At 36.6% G+C, this 13,814-nt stretch overlaps 1 protein-coding gene across 1 annotated transcript in view; it reads right to left on the bottom strand.

The window, feature by feature from the left end:
- Positions 1-4,328: 4,328 nt before the first annotated feature.
- The window catches only part of HNRNPA2B1 (heterogeneous nuclear ribonucleoprotein A2/B1), a 10,267-nt gene continuing 781 nt past the window's right edge, over positions 4,329-13,814 (bottom strand). Inside the window, exons 2-11 of the mRNA XM_010007568.1 lie at positions 10,797-10,907; positions 9,729-9,875; positions 8,324-8,534; positions 7,919-8,020; positions 7,743-7,832; positions 7,223-7,285; positions 6,657-6,776; positions 6,292-6,414; positions 5,547-5,629; positions 4,329-5,392 (exon numbers count right to left, since the gene is read on the bottom strand). Of these exons, the coding sequence (XP_010005870.1) occupies positions 5,568-5,629; positions 6,292-6,414; positions 6,657-6,776; positions 7,223-7,285; positions 7,743-7,832; positions 7,919-8,020; positions 8,324-8,534; positions 9,729-9,875; positions 10,797-10,907 (1,029 nt within the window). The 3' untranslated portion in view covers positions 4,329-5,392; positions 5,547-5,567. The remainder of the gene's footprint in view (positions 5,393-5,546; positions 5,630-6,291; positions 6,415-6,656; positions 6,777-7,222; positions 7,286-7,742; positions 7,833-7,918; positions 8,021-8,323; positions 8,535-9,728; positions 9,876-10,796; positions 10,908-13,814) is intronic.

Genomic DNA, 13,814 nt, shown 5'->3' with positions numbered 1-13,814 from the left:
TCAAGAGCTTACAATCTAGTTTAGATGAGGTAAACAATGAACTTCCAAGAGGAAACAAAGGACGAAGTAACTTCATCAAGATCAGTTTGTCAGTTTTAACAGCTCAGTATGTTCCAACTACACACATTACATTTGTATCTTACAGGAGTCAGAAATATGGTTCCCATTAGAATTTGGATGACAGAATAGGTAGAGGCCTATAAATGAGACAACAGGACACTCAGTGCCAGGTTGTAGTGAAGAACTGTTTATTAAATAAATCAGATGACACATTTAACCACAGAAGTCTTATTACTGTAGTGTACCTCATAAAAGCACAGCAACTTGATACCTCCCTACACAGCTACTAGAACTCCATTAAATGTGTCAGCCACTTTCACACAATGCTTGAAAAACCAACAGAGCAGACCAAGCAAGACGAAGCAAAAGGGTGTGTGTGTGTGTGAAATCATGTGTTGACAAGAACTCAGGTGGAACAGCAATTTTCTGGATTTGCCCATAGTCACCCTTTTCATACAATGAAGTAGCATAGCCGGTCACAGAAGCTAGTTTGTAAACTACATGGTCCCCAAATGTGGCTGATCTAGTACATCCATAGCAATCTGTCACACAGCCATTTATTAAGCAGTTTCCTTTTACTATTGATAAACCAGTTCTTGCTCACATTAAATGGAATGACTTCCGCTGCAATGCCATCAAGCCTAGCTGCAAAGCAAGAACCCAATTGTTAAAATGGACAGTACTGACTTCAGGCATCACCACCACCCAGAAACACCCATGTTAGTCCTATGAATTCCTACCAGTATTGATGCATAACGAGAACTTGGTGTCTCCCTTAAGAGAAAATAAATAGCACTACCATGGGATTCCACTTGCATAATGTACTGTGATTGGAAAACAAACTGAAACAATAAAGGTACAGGCAATGTACTGTTCTGTTCCAGTATGTTCTCAGCAAATTAACCTTTCACAAATGTGGCAGATACAAAAAAACCCTCAGCTGACAGGTCCTTCAAAATTCCTGTTTCTGAGGATTGTTTCTTCCCCAAAAGTCCTATGATTTCATCCCCAAGATCTGCACAATTATTGTAAAACTGAAATAACGTAATCTTCTTCCCCACGTATGACGTGCAAGTCTTGTTTACTTTACAATATTGAGAGCAATTTCTCACATTTTCTTAAAACACTTTCCAGCAACTGAAGCACAAGGGAGTAAAATTCAACTTTCATTTTAAATACAGAAAACACAACATGCGAGTGCCCAAAACCATAGTATTGACCTCTGCTCAGCACTTTATAAACACAAATCATACAGGTGTGTGTGTTGTTAACTTCTCCCATACCAGTTACCAAAAAGTTATGTTGTCTTTCACATTCTTTCCTTAGTTTGCTTCCAGAAGTGTTTGTTGGGGGCAAGCTGGGCCTAGGATTGACAACCTCATCCTCAGTTGTTAGTATACTGAAACACACTGACTGGCAATGTTACTCTTAGTTTGAAATCATGAAGTCTGTAGTGTGACATAAAACCAACTTCTTAGAAACCAGAAAGGTATACACAGTCTACAAATTGAGGACCAGTAATTAACCACACACTGTTCTTTTTGCTGCTAGCTTTCAGTATCAGGTTGACTCAAAACGATGACTTCTGTCACTGAATTCACCAGTAACCACTGCGATTGTCACTTGCTTTAATTCTTAAGAATATACTGAGAAAGTAAAGTCAAGAAAGTTCAACAGTAGGGCAAGAAGAAACTCACACTCAAATACCCCAAGCTTTCAAGACTTTAGACATCCAGTAACTTACTTTTTGCATACTGCTGTCCCAAATACATTCCCTTCCACCATCACCAGTAGATTATAAAGTTAAAACATCCTCTTTATGGCAAATGTAACATACTTATTTCAAATAAATTTTAAACTTTGCTGCAAAACTACAGAAAAACTGTAAATATTTCAAACAGAGAGAAGTACGCCCCTTTGAAGTGTCTTTTTTATGTCAAATGAATGTGGACTTCACAACTGTAAAGAAAAAAACTTCCATTAACTAAATTTAAGTTCCAGGCAGGAAGGCAAATTCTGTATCAACTGGTAAACTCTTTCTGTTGGAAAGAACAAAGTAAAGCAGATTTTGGGCATCTTCTTTTTCTGCTTCCATTGTAGCCCAGCCGTTACCTATGCAAATATTTCAAAGTTCAACTTAAGAAACACAGAAAAAAAAATGTGAATCCTTAAATAATATATTTTTAATTATATAAAAGAACGTTATAAGACATGATTCTGCTAAAGATAAGCATATAAATTTTGAGTTTAGAATAAACGGTGTATATAGGTAAGAGGTTAAAACCATACAGACTTAAGATATTTTCCGTCAAATACATTCCCAAAGTGAATCTCTCCCAAGCTGACACTTAGGAGTTCCGTTAGTCTGGTTTATGGTTTGTCAGTTTTTTGTTGGATTTTTCCCTCAGAAGATGCAGCTATCAGTAATGCAGTTCTGGTACCACAGGAACTCTATATTCCATTCAGTTTTTCTCTCTTGATGCTAAGAGCTGTGTATGGGTGAAAAGGATAAAGCTATTGTCCTATCACATCTTGACAAACTGTCACTTAAGTGGTTAATTTGTTTAACAGAAATGGAGGACGTATTTTTATCAAGTGATAAAAAACACAGCCAAAAAGCTATTTTAAAGCAATTGTGTCCAATAGCAAAAAAGATGAGCATTTTTCATTTGTAGCACTGTTTCTCCCAACAGAGAACAGGTGCCTCTGGCCAGAAACACAAGTTCTGAGAATACACTTGCCAAGTTGACTTTGTTTTAAATCCACCTCAAAATGGAATGTTTCAAATCATTAAAGGGTCTAAAAGCTGCACAGAAACATTATTTAATGTTAGACACACACTAAGTTTTATCAAGCATTACACTAGAACTACTTTTGTATAAAAAAATACTTTATTTTAAAGCTATGAAAGTTATAAAAATATGTAGTTAAACTTTCTACTCACAGAATGTTTGCTATTTTAACATTAGTGATTTGTTTCTCCTAACGAATCTGAATTTTATTTGAAAGGTTTACAAGACATTATTACTATAATTTAAAAAACCCAGCATTACAGGGATCTGTACTAATTGTGATGTTTTATCAGAATTCATTTAACCTCTAGATTTTTAATGAAGGCAGCAAAAACAACTATTTTCTGATGAAACAGAATTTCTTATTTCTTGAAGCGTTTCTGTGGTTGACCACTTCTTCATTAGTTACCTGCAGCATGGCACCTTCCTGCCAAAGAAAAAAAAAGTGTATCTGAAGATGTTTATAACATATGTCTAAACCAAATTACCAATAGGGGAACTTCAGCCATTTTAAAAAAAGTATAAGCAGTTCACTGATGTGTCTAACACAAAAAGGAACAGGACTTTTGGTAGCTGAGTCCACATTCTTCAGTGCCTTTTAAAGGCAGTGAAACTTTGAAATTGGGGCATTTTTTGTTGCCTTTTTTTTGGGGGGTGGGTTTTGTTGAATTTGATTTTAAAACCAAATCTAGTGGAGTATGTCACCCTTACTCTGAGTAACTCATTACTTGGTGAATTTTCATTAATTTGAGGTGCAAACATTCAACACAGTGAGAGTAAGGCTGACTGAATTTGGCACTAAGGTTTATTAGCTGCAAGAACTATAAAAAATGGTGGAAACCTCAACATTCTAGCCAAATGCCAATTTATGTAATGACATTATACACTTGTGAAATACCACCTGCAGTTTCATTTGAAGTTTTCACTTCCCCTCCTAAAGAACTGCTTATGCAGTTGTAAAAAGAATGGACGACACATTCCTTCACAGAGGCAGATGTATTCTGTGGTGCAATTTTTTTCCTTACATGTAAACAGTCTACAGTTACTTGGGAACCTTGAGGATAAAACGTGTTATATAAAATCGATTACAGTAGACAAGACACGTAACAACATAGTTCATTTTCAACAGCACAAAACTACCTTCATTGCATTACCTTGCAACCACCATAATGCATAGACTCCCAAGAAAAAATAAAATGTTGCAGGATGGAAAAATAAAGTTGTATGATTTAATTAACTTGTGACCTACCATTTTAACTACCAACACCAGGAATGGAACCCTTGCAAAGCTTTACTAATGGACACTTGCAGGTCTCATTTGTTCAACTGTAGCAGTGTACAGTGGCAGCAGTCTATGCTTGTCCAGGGTTCATATCATAGCTAGATTCCAGTAGGAAAAAAATACGTTAAGTAGCTGAAATTAACAAAAATGTCTTTGTAAAAAATTTAATAATACAAGAAAACAGGATTCACAAATTTCAATTGGTAATTTTTAACTCAATTCATTACTATGTTAAACTACATAACAATTATCACTATACTGAAAGAATACTGTAAAGCATTATTAGTTTCTTGGTTTTGGAACATTAAGAAAGGAAAAGTAAATAAGATCTTACCTAAAGAAGTTTAACTGAAGCTTAGAACTATTTTGCTCTACACCCTCAGCCTTCGTTGGCATCCTTATCAACTACCGTAGTTAAAGCTTTGCAGAAATACAGCACAGCTTTTTAAGACTGGCTGAACTTAGTGACGTTTTCAAGAGTTCTCTTGTACTAGACCTGTGTCCCTGGAAGAGTACCTCGCTGGGGATACTTCCTTTCCTTGCCATTGAAGAAGCAGCATCTAAAAGATCTAAAAAGGTGTTTCTCCTTGCAGAGATAACCCTTAAGTTATCTAGATATTTTAAACCTGATCATTTACAGACAACATACTTTTTTTCTGACCAGCATTTAATTTTACATGTACAACAATAGCTTTATATTATTTGTGGGACCTTATACTACCCACTCCTTGCCTTATTTTACAATATTAAAAAAAAATCTAAAATTACACAATATTTCCTTTAGAATTATTTTATTAAATCATAAATGTACAACAGCTTCTTAACTCTACACACGCACTTAAATCTTTAAAAGGAAAACGTTATGTCTTATTACACCATGATCCTGGCTAATAGCTTTTCAAAACTTTGAGAAAAATCTTAAAAAAGGTTCACATGTCACCTGAAACTTACAAATTTAACATTATCAAAGGAATGCTTCTACACTTACAAAGACCACTAGAAAGAAACAACAATTAAAAAGCTAAGAAACTGTCTCAAAGGCATTTTTACAATCCTTCCTCCACAGTAAGGTAATGTTATTAAATAATCCAAATCCATTCACAAAATGGCTCTCTGCATCTGCTCTGGTGTCTTCTGCCATATCACTGCATATTTATGCATGACTGAGATAAGTGTTTCCTTAACATTGTTATTTCGATAACCTGAAGCTGTTCTGTTACCTCTGGGCTCTCATCCTCTCCTATTTATACAGTGAAGCCTGTTTCAACAGAAGTAAAGAGTAAAAAAATAGGTTATGAAATTATTCATCTAACCATTTTTTAAAGGAAAGATAATATGAGCCTAAAAAGCTTTTAACTCCTGCAGCTACTCTCAAGAATCACTGCAATTTTAATACTTAAAAACATACTTACCCATGGCATGCTTGCAGAAACTCAGTAACGGCTCCTCCCTCCATATCCACCACTTCCTCCACTGCCCCCAGGACCATAGTTTCCTATAATGGCAGACAATGAAGAAACAGAACAATTACATCGGTATAGTTTTTTTATCTATGAATGCTTTTGTTTATCCATGAAAATTAACATCCACCTTACTTTCAGAGACAGCATACACACCAGATTTTATTGTTTTGCAGCCTCTCTCTGAATAACTTCCAAGAACAGCCCTAAGAACTACATGACATCTTAGGAGATTAAAACAGTGTCACATGTAATTTGATGCACTTTACTGTCTTGAGCCTGTGAGAGCTGACTTTATTTCCATGTTAAAAATTACAAAAAAGAGCTTAATGTTTCAGTTTCCATTTCACAAGCTTTACATGCCAATCTTAGAATCACAGAATGGTTTAGGTTGCAAGCCCATCTAGTTCCAACCTCCCTACTATGGGCAGGAACATCTTTCACTACATCAGGTTGCTCAAATCCAACCCGGCCTTGAACTTCTTCCAGGGATGGGACATTCACAATTTCTCTGGGAAACCTGTTTCAGCACCTCACCACCCTCAGAGCAAAGAATTTCTTCCTCATACCTTATCTTAATCTTATCTTTTAGATAAAAAATATTTGCCCCTTGTCATATCTTCCCTTCCACCTCCCCCAAAAACTAAAGCCCACCCACTCCATTTGGCTCCAAGGCAGGTCAGGACATATACAATACCTCCACCATATGGTCCCCCCATGTTCCTGCTGCCACCAAAATTTCCACTCTTCATTGGACCGTAATTTGAAGGTTGTTGGTTGTAATTTCCAAAATCATTATAGTTTCCACTTCCATAATTGCCTGCATGGTCAATACAAAAATGGGGAAATACCTAGATAAACTAACACGCGTATAACGCTCCTAATGCTATGCCAGTATTAGAATTTTAAATAAAGTACAAAATCACACAGGTATTCCAGCAATGTATGCAACAAAGTCCTTTTTCATACTATTTGGAAAAAAAAGATTCCTTAACCCTTACACCCCCCACCAAATCTCAAATTACTTGGACTAATTAAAGTAATTTCAAGCCAGTAAATTACCTCCTCCATAGTTGTCATAACCACCTCCATAGCCCCCTCCCTGGTTGCCATATCCAGGTCCTCCTCCACCATACCCTCCTCTTCCTCCTCCATAACCAGGACTGCCACCAAAGTTGCCACCTGTGACAATAAAATCCTTTAAAATAAACTTTTCAGTGGCAAATGTTGGCAATCAAATTCTACAGAATTAGAGGATATTTTTCTAGCTCTACAGGAGAAGAAAAGGGTAGGAGTTTGTAAATAAATTTCTATGGCAATTAATTTTAAATGTGCATACCAACTCCCACCCAATCATACTGTCAATAAAACCCACCAGCCAGACTGCCTTAAAAGACTCAATTAAAATTATGAGTTTTCAAGAAATTTAACTAACACTGCTACTCCAAATAAAAGGGAATAGTTGTCCCAAGAAATAACCATACAATTTACCATATAAAGGTTTAATTGAGCCAACAAAATGGTTTTAGCAATTAATATATAGTTTATACCAAAGGTAAGTAAATATAAAACCATTTCTGAATGACAGAAAAAAAAAATCCATCACCACCACAAAAAAGCAGACCAACCTCCAGGTCCTCCACCGTATCCATTATACCCATCACCAAATCCACGGCCACTTCCATATCCATCTGTTGGGAGACAAAAAACCCAAAAGTATTTCAATGTACCTGTAATGAAGTGAATTCTCAAATTCCTGTTATCTTAAGAACCAAATCTCAGAGATTACTCAGTCATCAAGGACACATACATGTGAATTTAGAAAAATACATGTGAAGTTACACATGCAGTCATTGATCTACATTTTAAGATGTCCAGTTTTTATTTTGGAAATAGCCCTCTGCTGTAAACGTCAGTCAAGTGTTGCACAGAATTACAGAGAAAGGTCTGAACTGGTGAGCAAAATTAAAGTTTATGTTCATTTTGACTTCTAATAAAATACCTAAAAAAAACCCAATAACCACATCATCAATTTGTGTACTGCAGTAGAGGTTTATAAGTTAAACAGCAGTAGCTTACCAAGTCAGCCAGAATCAGAAAAGCAGTATAAATAAGGAAAAAAAACCCAAATAAATACTACAAACATGCCTGTCTTACCAGCTCCACCTCTGAAATTGCTGCCAGGTCCTGGACCAAAGTTGCCACCACCACCACGTGCATCACCAAAACCAAAATTGCCTGTAACAGTTTTAACATTTTTAAGTAGTGAGATCACAGAAAGTGAACACAAATCATTAACCATTAATAGATACATTTGTACATACCTCCTCTTCCACTCCTAGAATTTTGAACTTCCTGCATTTCCTGTCTAGAGAGAGCTTTCCTTACTTCTGCATTATGGCCATTGATGGTGTGATACTTCTGCACTGTAACCACATCAAGTAAGATAGCATCAGCATTTACGTACTGATCTGGCAACATACCAGGCTTACAAAAACAAATTTATTTCCAAACTAACTTACAATTCATATAATGAAAAAAACCCAAAATATCCTATGATTTTTAAGCAAAGCCAGCAATTATTTAAAATGTGTTCCCACACAATTCACCAAAACAATGTAGCAAATATGAATGCACATAAATAAATGGCATTAGTTTAGTTTTACTCAACTGCCATGACTGCAAGGACTAACACTATCAAATAAGAGAGTGAAATGAAGCTTACTTACATACTATTTTATCCACAGGATCATGGTCATCAAATGTAACAAATCCAAACCCTCTCTTTTTACCAGACTGTCTGTCAGTAATTATTTCAATAGTGTCAATTTTCCCATATTCCTCAAAGTAATCACGAAGGTGGTGCTCTTCAGTGTCCTCTTTAATACCACCAACAAATAATTTTTTCACCGTAACATGAGCACCAGGTTTTCCAGATTCCTGTTAAAAGAATCCTTTAAATTACTTCAACGAACAACTCACAAATTACTATATTTTGCCAGGATTTCAGGAATAGAATACTGATAAACTAAGACTTTTCAAGCACTGAGATAGTCCTCTTACAATGCATGTCCCTGCAACCTTACTTGGGGGACCTTCTGGGAGGGAAGTAACATGGCTAATTTGGAGGATCTTCCTCCTTCTTTTATGTCAAAGCCTTAAAAGTAGTGAAAAAGATACAGAGAGATGTATTATGAAATGCATAAAAGTGTATTAGAAGCCTTTAAAATATTTAGAGGAAAAGTAAGAACAACTATTCAAAAGAACTGCAAATAAATTAAGCTAGAGCACAATTTTTATAACTGAAACAAATATGTGACACTTTCCTCTGCCTATGTCCTCAACAGCAGTGAAACCCACATTCCACTTCTATCAACAGCAAAGGTCTTTCAACTTTCAGTGAAGGACTGAGGTTGAAGAACGCACAGCTATGCATTTAATCCCTATTCAAAATATGAAGACAACTCCTCACATTCATGGGTTATTTTTACACTTTGAGCATGATATCCAAGCTGCTGTACTAGGCAGAAATGCTCCTCAAGTACCCCTGTGCCACAGTAACCTGGCTGAAAAGCTTACAAGTGCACCGCATTCCTGTGCACTCACCTTATTTGAACCCTAAAGTTAAACCAAATATGCTTGGGGCTAAATCCACAGTAGTCTTAAGATTATTCTGTACACGATCACTGGAAAAAATCAAGTTTCCCATCTACATTCTGTATTTTTAGGCACTTCAAGCTACATACCTTTTAGAAGTACCAGAAAAGATCTTGGAGTCAGGAGAGATTGAGAGGAGTTAATATTAACTCAATGTTTAATAACAATAACCATTCCAGAGAAGTTAGTTGGGAATTTGCCTAACTGCAGACATTCAACATGTTTTCGCTAACAGTACTTTTAGACCCCAGTTGTGTCCCTTGCAGACAAGGTTCCATAACCAGAATAACTTAATAATTCACTGGAATAATACATGTTATGCAAGAACATAATTTAACAGACCACAAGTATGGGAAACTACAACTACAGCCTATTACCTAAAGAATTTAAACCCCAGCCACTTCAAACAACTCTGACCAAAACAAGAGATTCCTTTTCCAAAACATGAAAAGTACCTGTTTTCAAAGCTGTACTTACCTCTCTAGCCACAGCTCTCTTAGGCTCAACCACCCTTCCATCAATTGTATGAGGTCTTGCAGCCATAGCTGCATCAACTTCAGCCATGGAGGAGAATGTTACAAAACCAAACCCCCTTGATCTTTTGCTTGCAGGATCCCTCATTACCTAAAAACAATATACATTTAAAACTCTACCTGTCTCATGTTAAACTTAATACTAACAACATTGGGAGTAAACAAGTAAACTTTTATTTTCCTTGATTTGATTTCCAAACCCCATTATGATGAAGTATCAGTGTATGCTGATTAAAATTATGAATGGCACTGCTTGGCATCACAGAAATTCAAACTATTGTTATCCTCCAAGACAAGAGATCATTTCATAACTCAGAAATGCTGCTGTATCAGTGATGTGCATTTATGTTTATGTCCGTTTTATCTAAAAATCAAACAATATATTTTAAACTTTCTGAAGACCAGACTTTACACTTGTGTTATGAAATATTTATTTACTGCTCCCATAAACAAATTCAGTGGAGAAACTTCTGCAACAGTCACTGTCCCTGGAGGCACTTAAAAGGACGCACAGATGTGGTGCGTGGGGATATGGTTTAATGGTAGACTTGATGGTGTTAGGTTTACAGCTGGACTCAATGATCTTAACGGGTGTCTTCTCCATCCTAAATCATTCAATGAAAACATCACAAAGAATTTTCCCGCTTTACTGAGGCTGCTTACCATGATACCAGCTATCTGTCAAAGGCTGCCAAGCAGAGAGATGTTAACACTGCTCTATGGGAGCACTTCCTAATGCACTTCAGCAAAAGACTCCCAAGTTAATTTTAAACTGCTGACATCAGTGTTTAGAGATAATCCAGGAGATTTTACAGGAAACAGACTGAAAGCTCCCAAACTCTATCAACATTTTGCAAGGTAAAGTTTATGCATAGCTTCAATGGACTGAATTATGTACAACCAACTGTACACTTGAATTTTAATATGCCATCTTTTAGTTAAGCTATCCAGAAGAAGCTCCCCATTTTTACAATATCCTATGCCACTGAGTGCATCTGAGTGCCAAACTTACCACACAGTCTGTGAGCTTTCCCCATTGCTCGTAGTAACTCCTCAAGCTTTCCTCTGTTGTTTCAAAGCTTAAGCCACCAATAAACAGTTTGCGGAACTGCTCCTTTTCCCTCTAGCAAAGAAAAGAGGATTACATTAATATAATGAACAATATCCTCTCTGCATCAGCCTTATTAGTCACAAGTAGGATTTTTTTAAACTGTCAAAAACTTTGAGTAAGACATGCTTTGCAAAGTTAGGCTGGGTTCTTCTTAATATTCAACCACTATTCAAGACATTAAGCAATTAATGCAATTCTATGGGTCCACTTTTATAATACAGATATTTATAATGCGCTTCTTCCCATCACTCCCTCCAAATACTAAGAACAAGGAACGGACTACATTAAAATGCTTCCTGAATAGTCTTCTTAAAGATCTCTAGAAGAGGCTCTTTAAAGAAACATGAAAAAAAAAAACCACAAAAACCCTCTTAATTACATTCATAATGATTCTGCACCAAGTGGCATTTATTTGTAAACATCATTCTTGCTCCAACTGTTGTACACAAATACTGTGATATTAATCGAAGAAGACACAGCTACAGATGTTCTAAATAGGGTTGCTGATTTGTATTTTCTCATTAATTTATTAAAATGACTTATAACAAATCTGGAACACTGGAATTAGCAGTAAACCTATTCACTCTCAACAGCAGCAGTACCAAAAAAGTGGATTCCCTTTAAAATGAAAATAAAAATTATGAATATTTGCATATATATCCGCTAACAAACACTAGTAAGAATTTGTTCTATTGCCTTTCAGAGAAACTTGTTACTGTGCTTATTCAGCAGAAACTTCTGCCGTGATGACAAGTAAATTGTTTAAAAAAAACCAAAACAAAACAGGGCAAATACATTAACTACTTTATGAAATACTTCCATACTAACTTTTTATACTAAGCAGGCATAATCATTTTCTATACACAACAGCATCACTAGATTAGACACTTATTAATTTTGTATGTCAAACAGCAACAGCTAAAAATTGCACCAAAAAGTAATTCCCTTCTACAAAATTTAAGATTTTAGAATGTTGTTTTAAAGAGACTTATCCTGCTAGGGACAAGAGTATTCCAATGCAACAATCACTTCAGCTTTATATTGGTAACTAATTTTAAAAACCAAGGAAACCTGCTTGGGTGTTTGGATGGAACAGTGAGGTTTTGGAAAATAAGCAAAGCCGTGCACTGCACAAATGCTTTTACAAGTATTAAGCCAATCTGCAGGTAGACCAATGTGTTTCCTGAGGCTGGCCCAAGGCAGTCCTGGATCTAGATGCATGCAACAGGAAAACAATTACTGTATGTAGTACTGAATCAGTTTTTGTTAAAAATGCATCACCCTATTACCAGCCTGAGATACTGCTGTCTCACCAGAAGTCAGCCATTAATTTTTTTTTTCCTAAAAAATACTGCATTTTAGAATAATTTTAAATTTCTGTTAAGAACACTTGTAATCTTGCTGTTTGATTTAGCAGTTTGTCTTCTAAGGAACATGGAAGAAGCTAGTACTTTCTCTTCCTTGTACAGACAGGCAAAATTAGACAAAAGAATTTAAAAGCAGCAAACCGCTGGTACGTCGAGTTTCCTTTCACTTCATCTCTTAAAAGAAATAAAGGGAAGGATGCTGCAAGTTACACAATACCATATATAATTTTAATAGGCTATCAGAGCAACCATACTGCCAAAAGAATCCTCCCTTCAAATTACTTCAGTTCTGCTGCTTGAAAATTAAGGGCTATTTGCTACAGTTCCATAACTCCACAAAAGCCATTTTTTTCTATATAACCTATTGTTTTGCATTTAGTTATGCATGTTTCCAAATCTTACAACAATAAGAGAAACCCGCAAGTTCAGTAGGGAGGTAGGATTTTTCCAGTGTTGGGTTTACGTTTGAAAACAGTTATGAAACTCAAAGGAAAAAACCAAATATATCAGCTTTACGAACTGCATTTGTTTTTTAAAGGACAAACATACTACACAATACTAGTAAACATTAAACAGAATAATAACACATTTTACAGATGTAATCTACCATGTATTATGTGTCACACACTACATGCCCTACCCAGAACAACATCTAGGCACCACACACAAGAATACAGCAATATATAAAATTCACTACTAGTTCTTCAGTTTCGCTGTGTGAAAATATCACAATCATGTTGCTCCAGTAGTAGATTCACAGCCTATGGATGTGGTGAGACTATTTGTCTTAAATGTGTCTGTTTTCAGAACCTCTAGTTAGCCTAGCATTAATCTCCCACCAAGGTCCAGAGCTTTGTCTCAGGTTTTATGTTGAAGCTGTAAAATATATGATAAAAATTATCACCACACCAGACCCGCTCGGAATATTGATGAAAATCCTCGTTTGGTAAAACAACCCTCCCACACATACATTCATCACCACCAAGACTCACACTGAAAAACCTCTTTCAAGATTTCCACAGTACACTCTGTGGCAGGAATAGAGTGCAAGAGGAAATCTTTATGAACATCATAGAATCTTCAAGCTCTCCTTCGTAAGCCTAAAGCAACACTTCAAAGAACTGAAAAATGCATAGCCTTTGCTGGAAAATTCATCGTAGGAGCAAGGAAAAGTTTTTCATGTAACAATAATGTGTGCACAAACACTCCAGGCTGACCACACACTTCTGCAGAGTTGAAAGCCTGAGTAACAAAAACGGTTAACACAGACAAGGGAGTGGGATCTCTGAACTATGCTAGGCCTGCTAAAAGGAAACCTGAGTTTACTGGTCCAAAACTACAGACACTACTCTTTCTCTCACACACACCGCGCCAAGGGCTCCGTCAGTCCCTACAGCCTCCGCAACCCAACGGCCTGGCTCCCCCTCGCCTCGCTCCGCAGCCTGATGTCACCAGGAGCGAAGCGGTTACCGAGCCGGCTCCGCCATGTGGCAGACACCAGGAGCACAGGGGGCCCCGCAGGTACGAGGGGAAAATGGAGCCGAGAAGACGC

This window comes from Chaetura pelagica, unplaced genomic scaffold, assembly GCF_000747805.2.
Source record: "Chaetura pelagica isolate M959 unplaced genomic scaffold, ChaPel_1.0 scaffold10, whole genome shotgun sequence".
Classification (NCBI taxonomy): domain Eukaryota; kingdom Metazoa; phylum Chordata; class Aves; order Apodiformes; family Apodidae; genus Chaetura; species Chaetura pelagica.
This window is presented reverse-complemented; position numbering and strand designations above follow the sequence as displayed.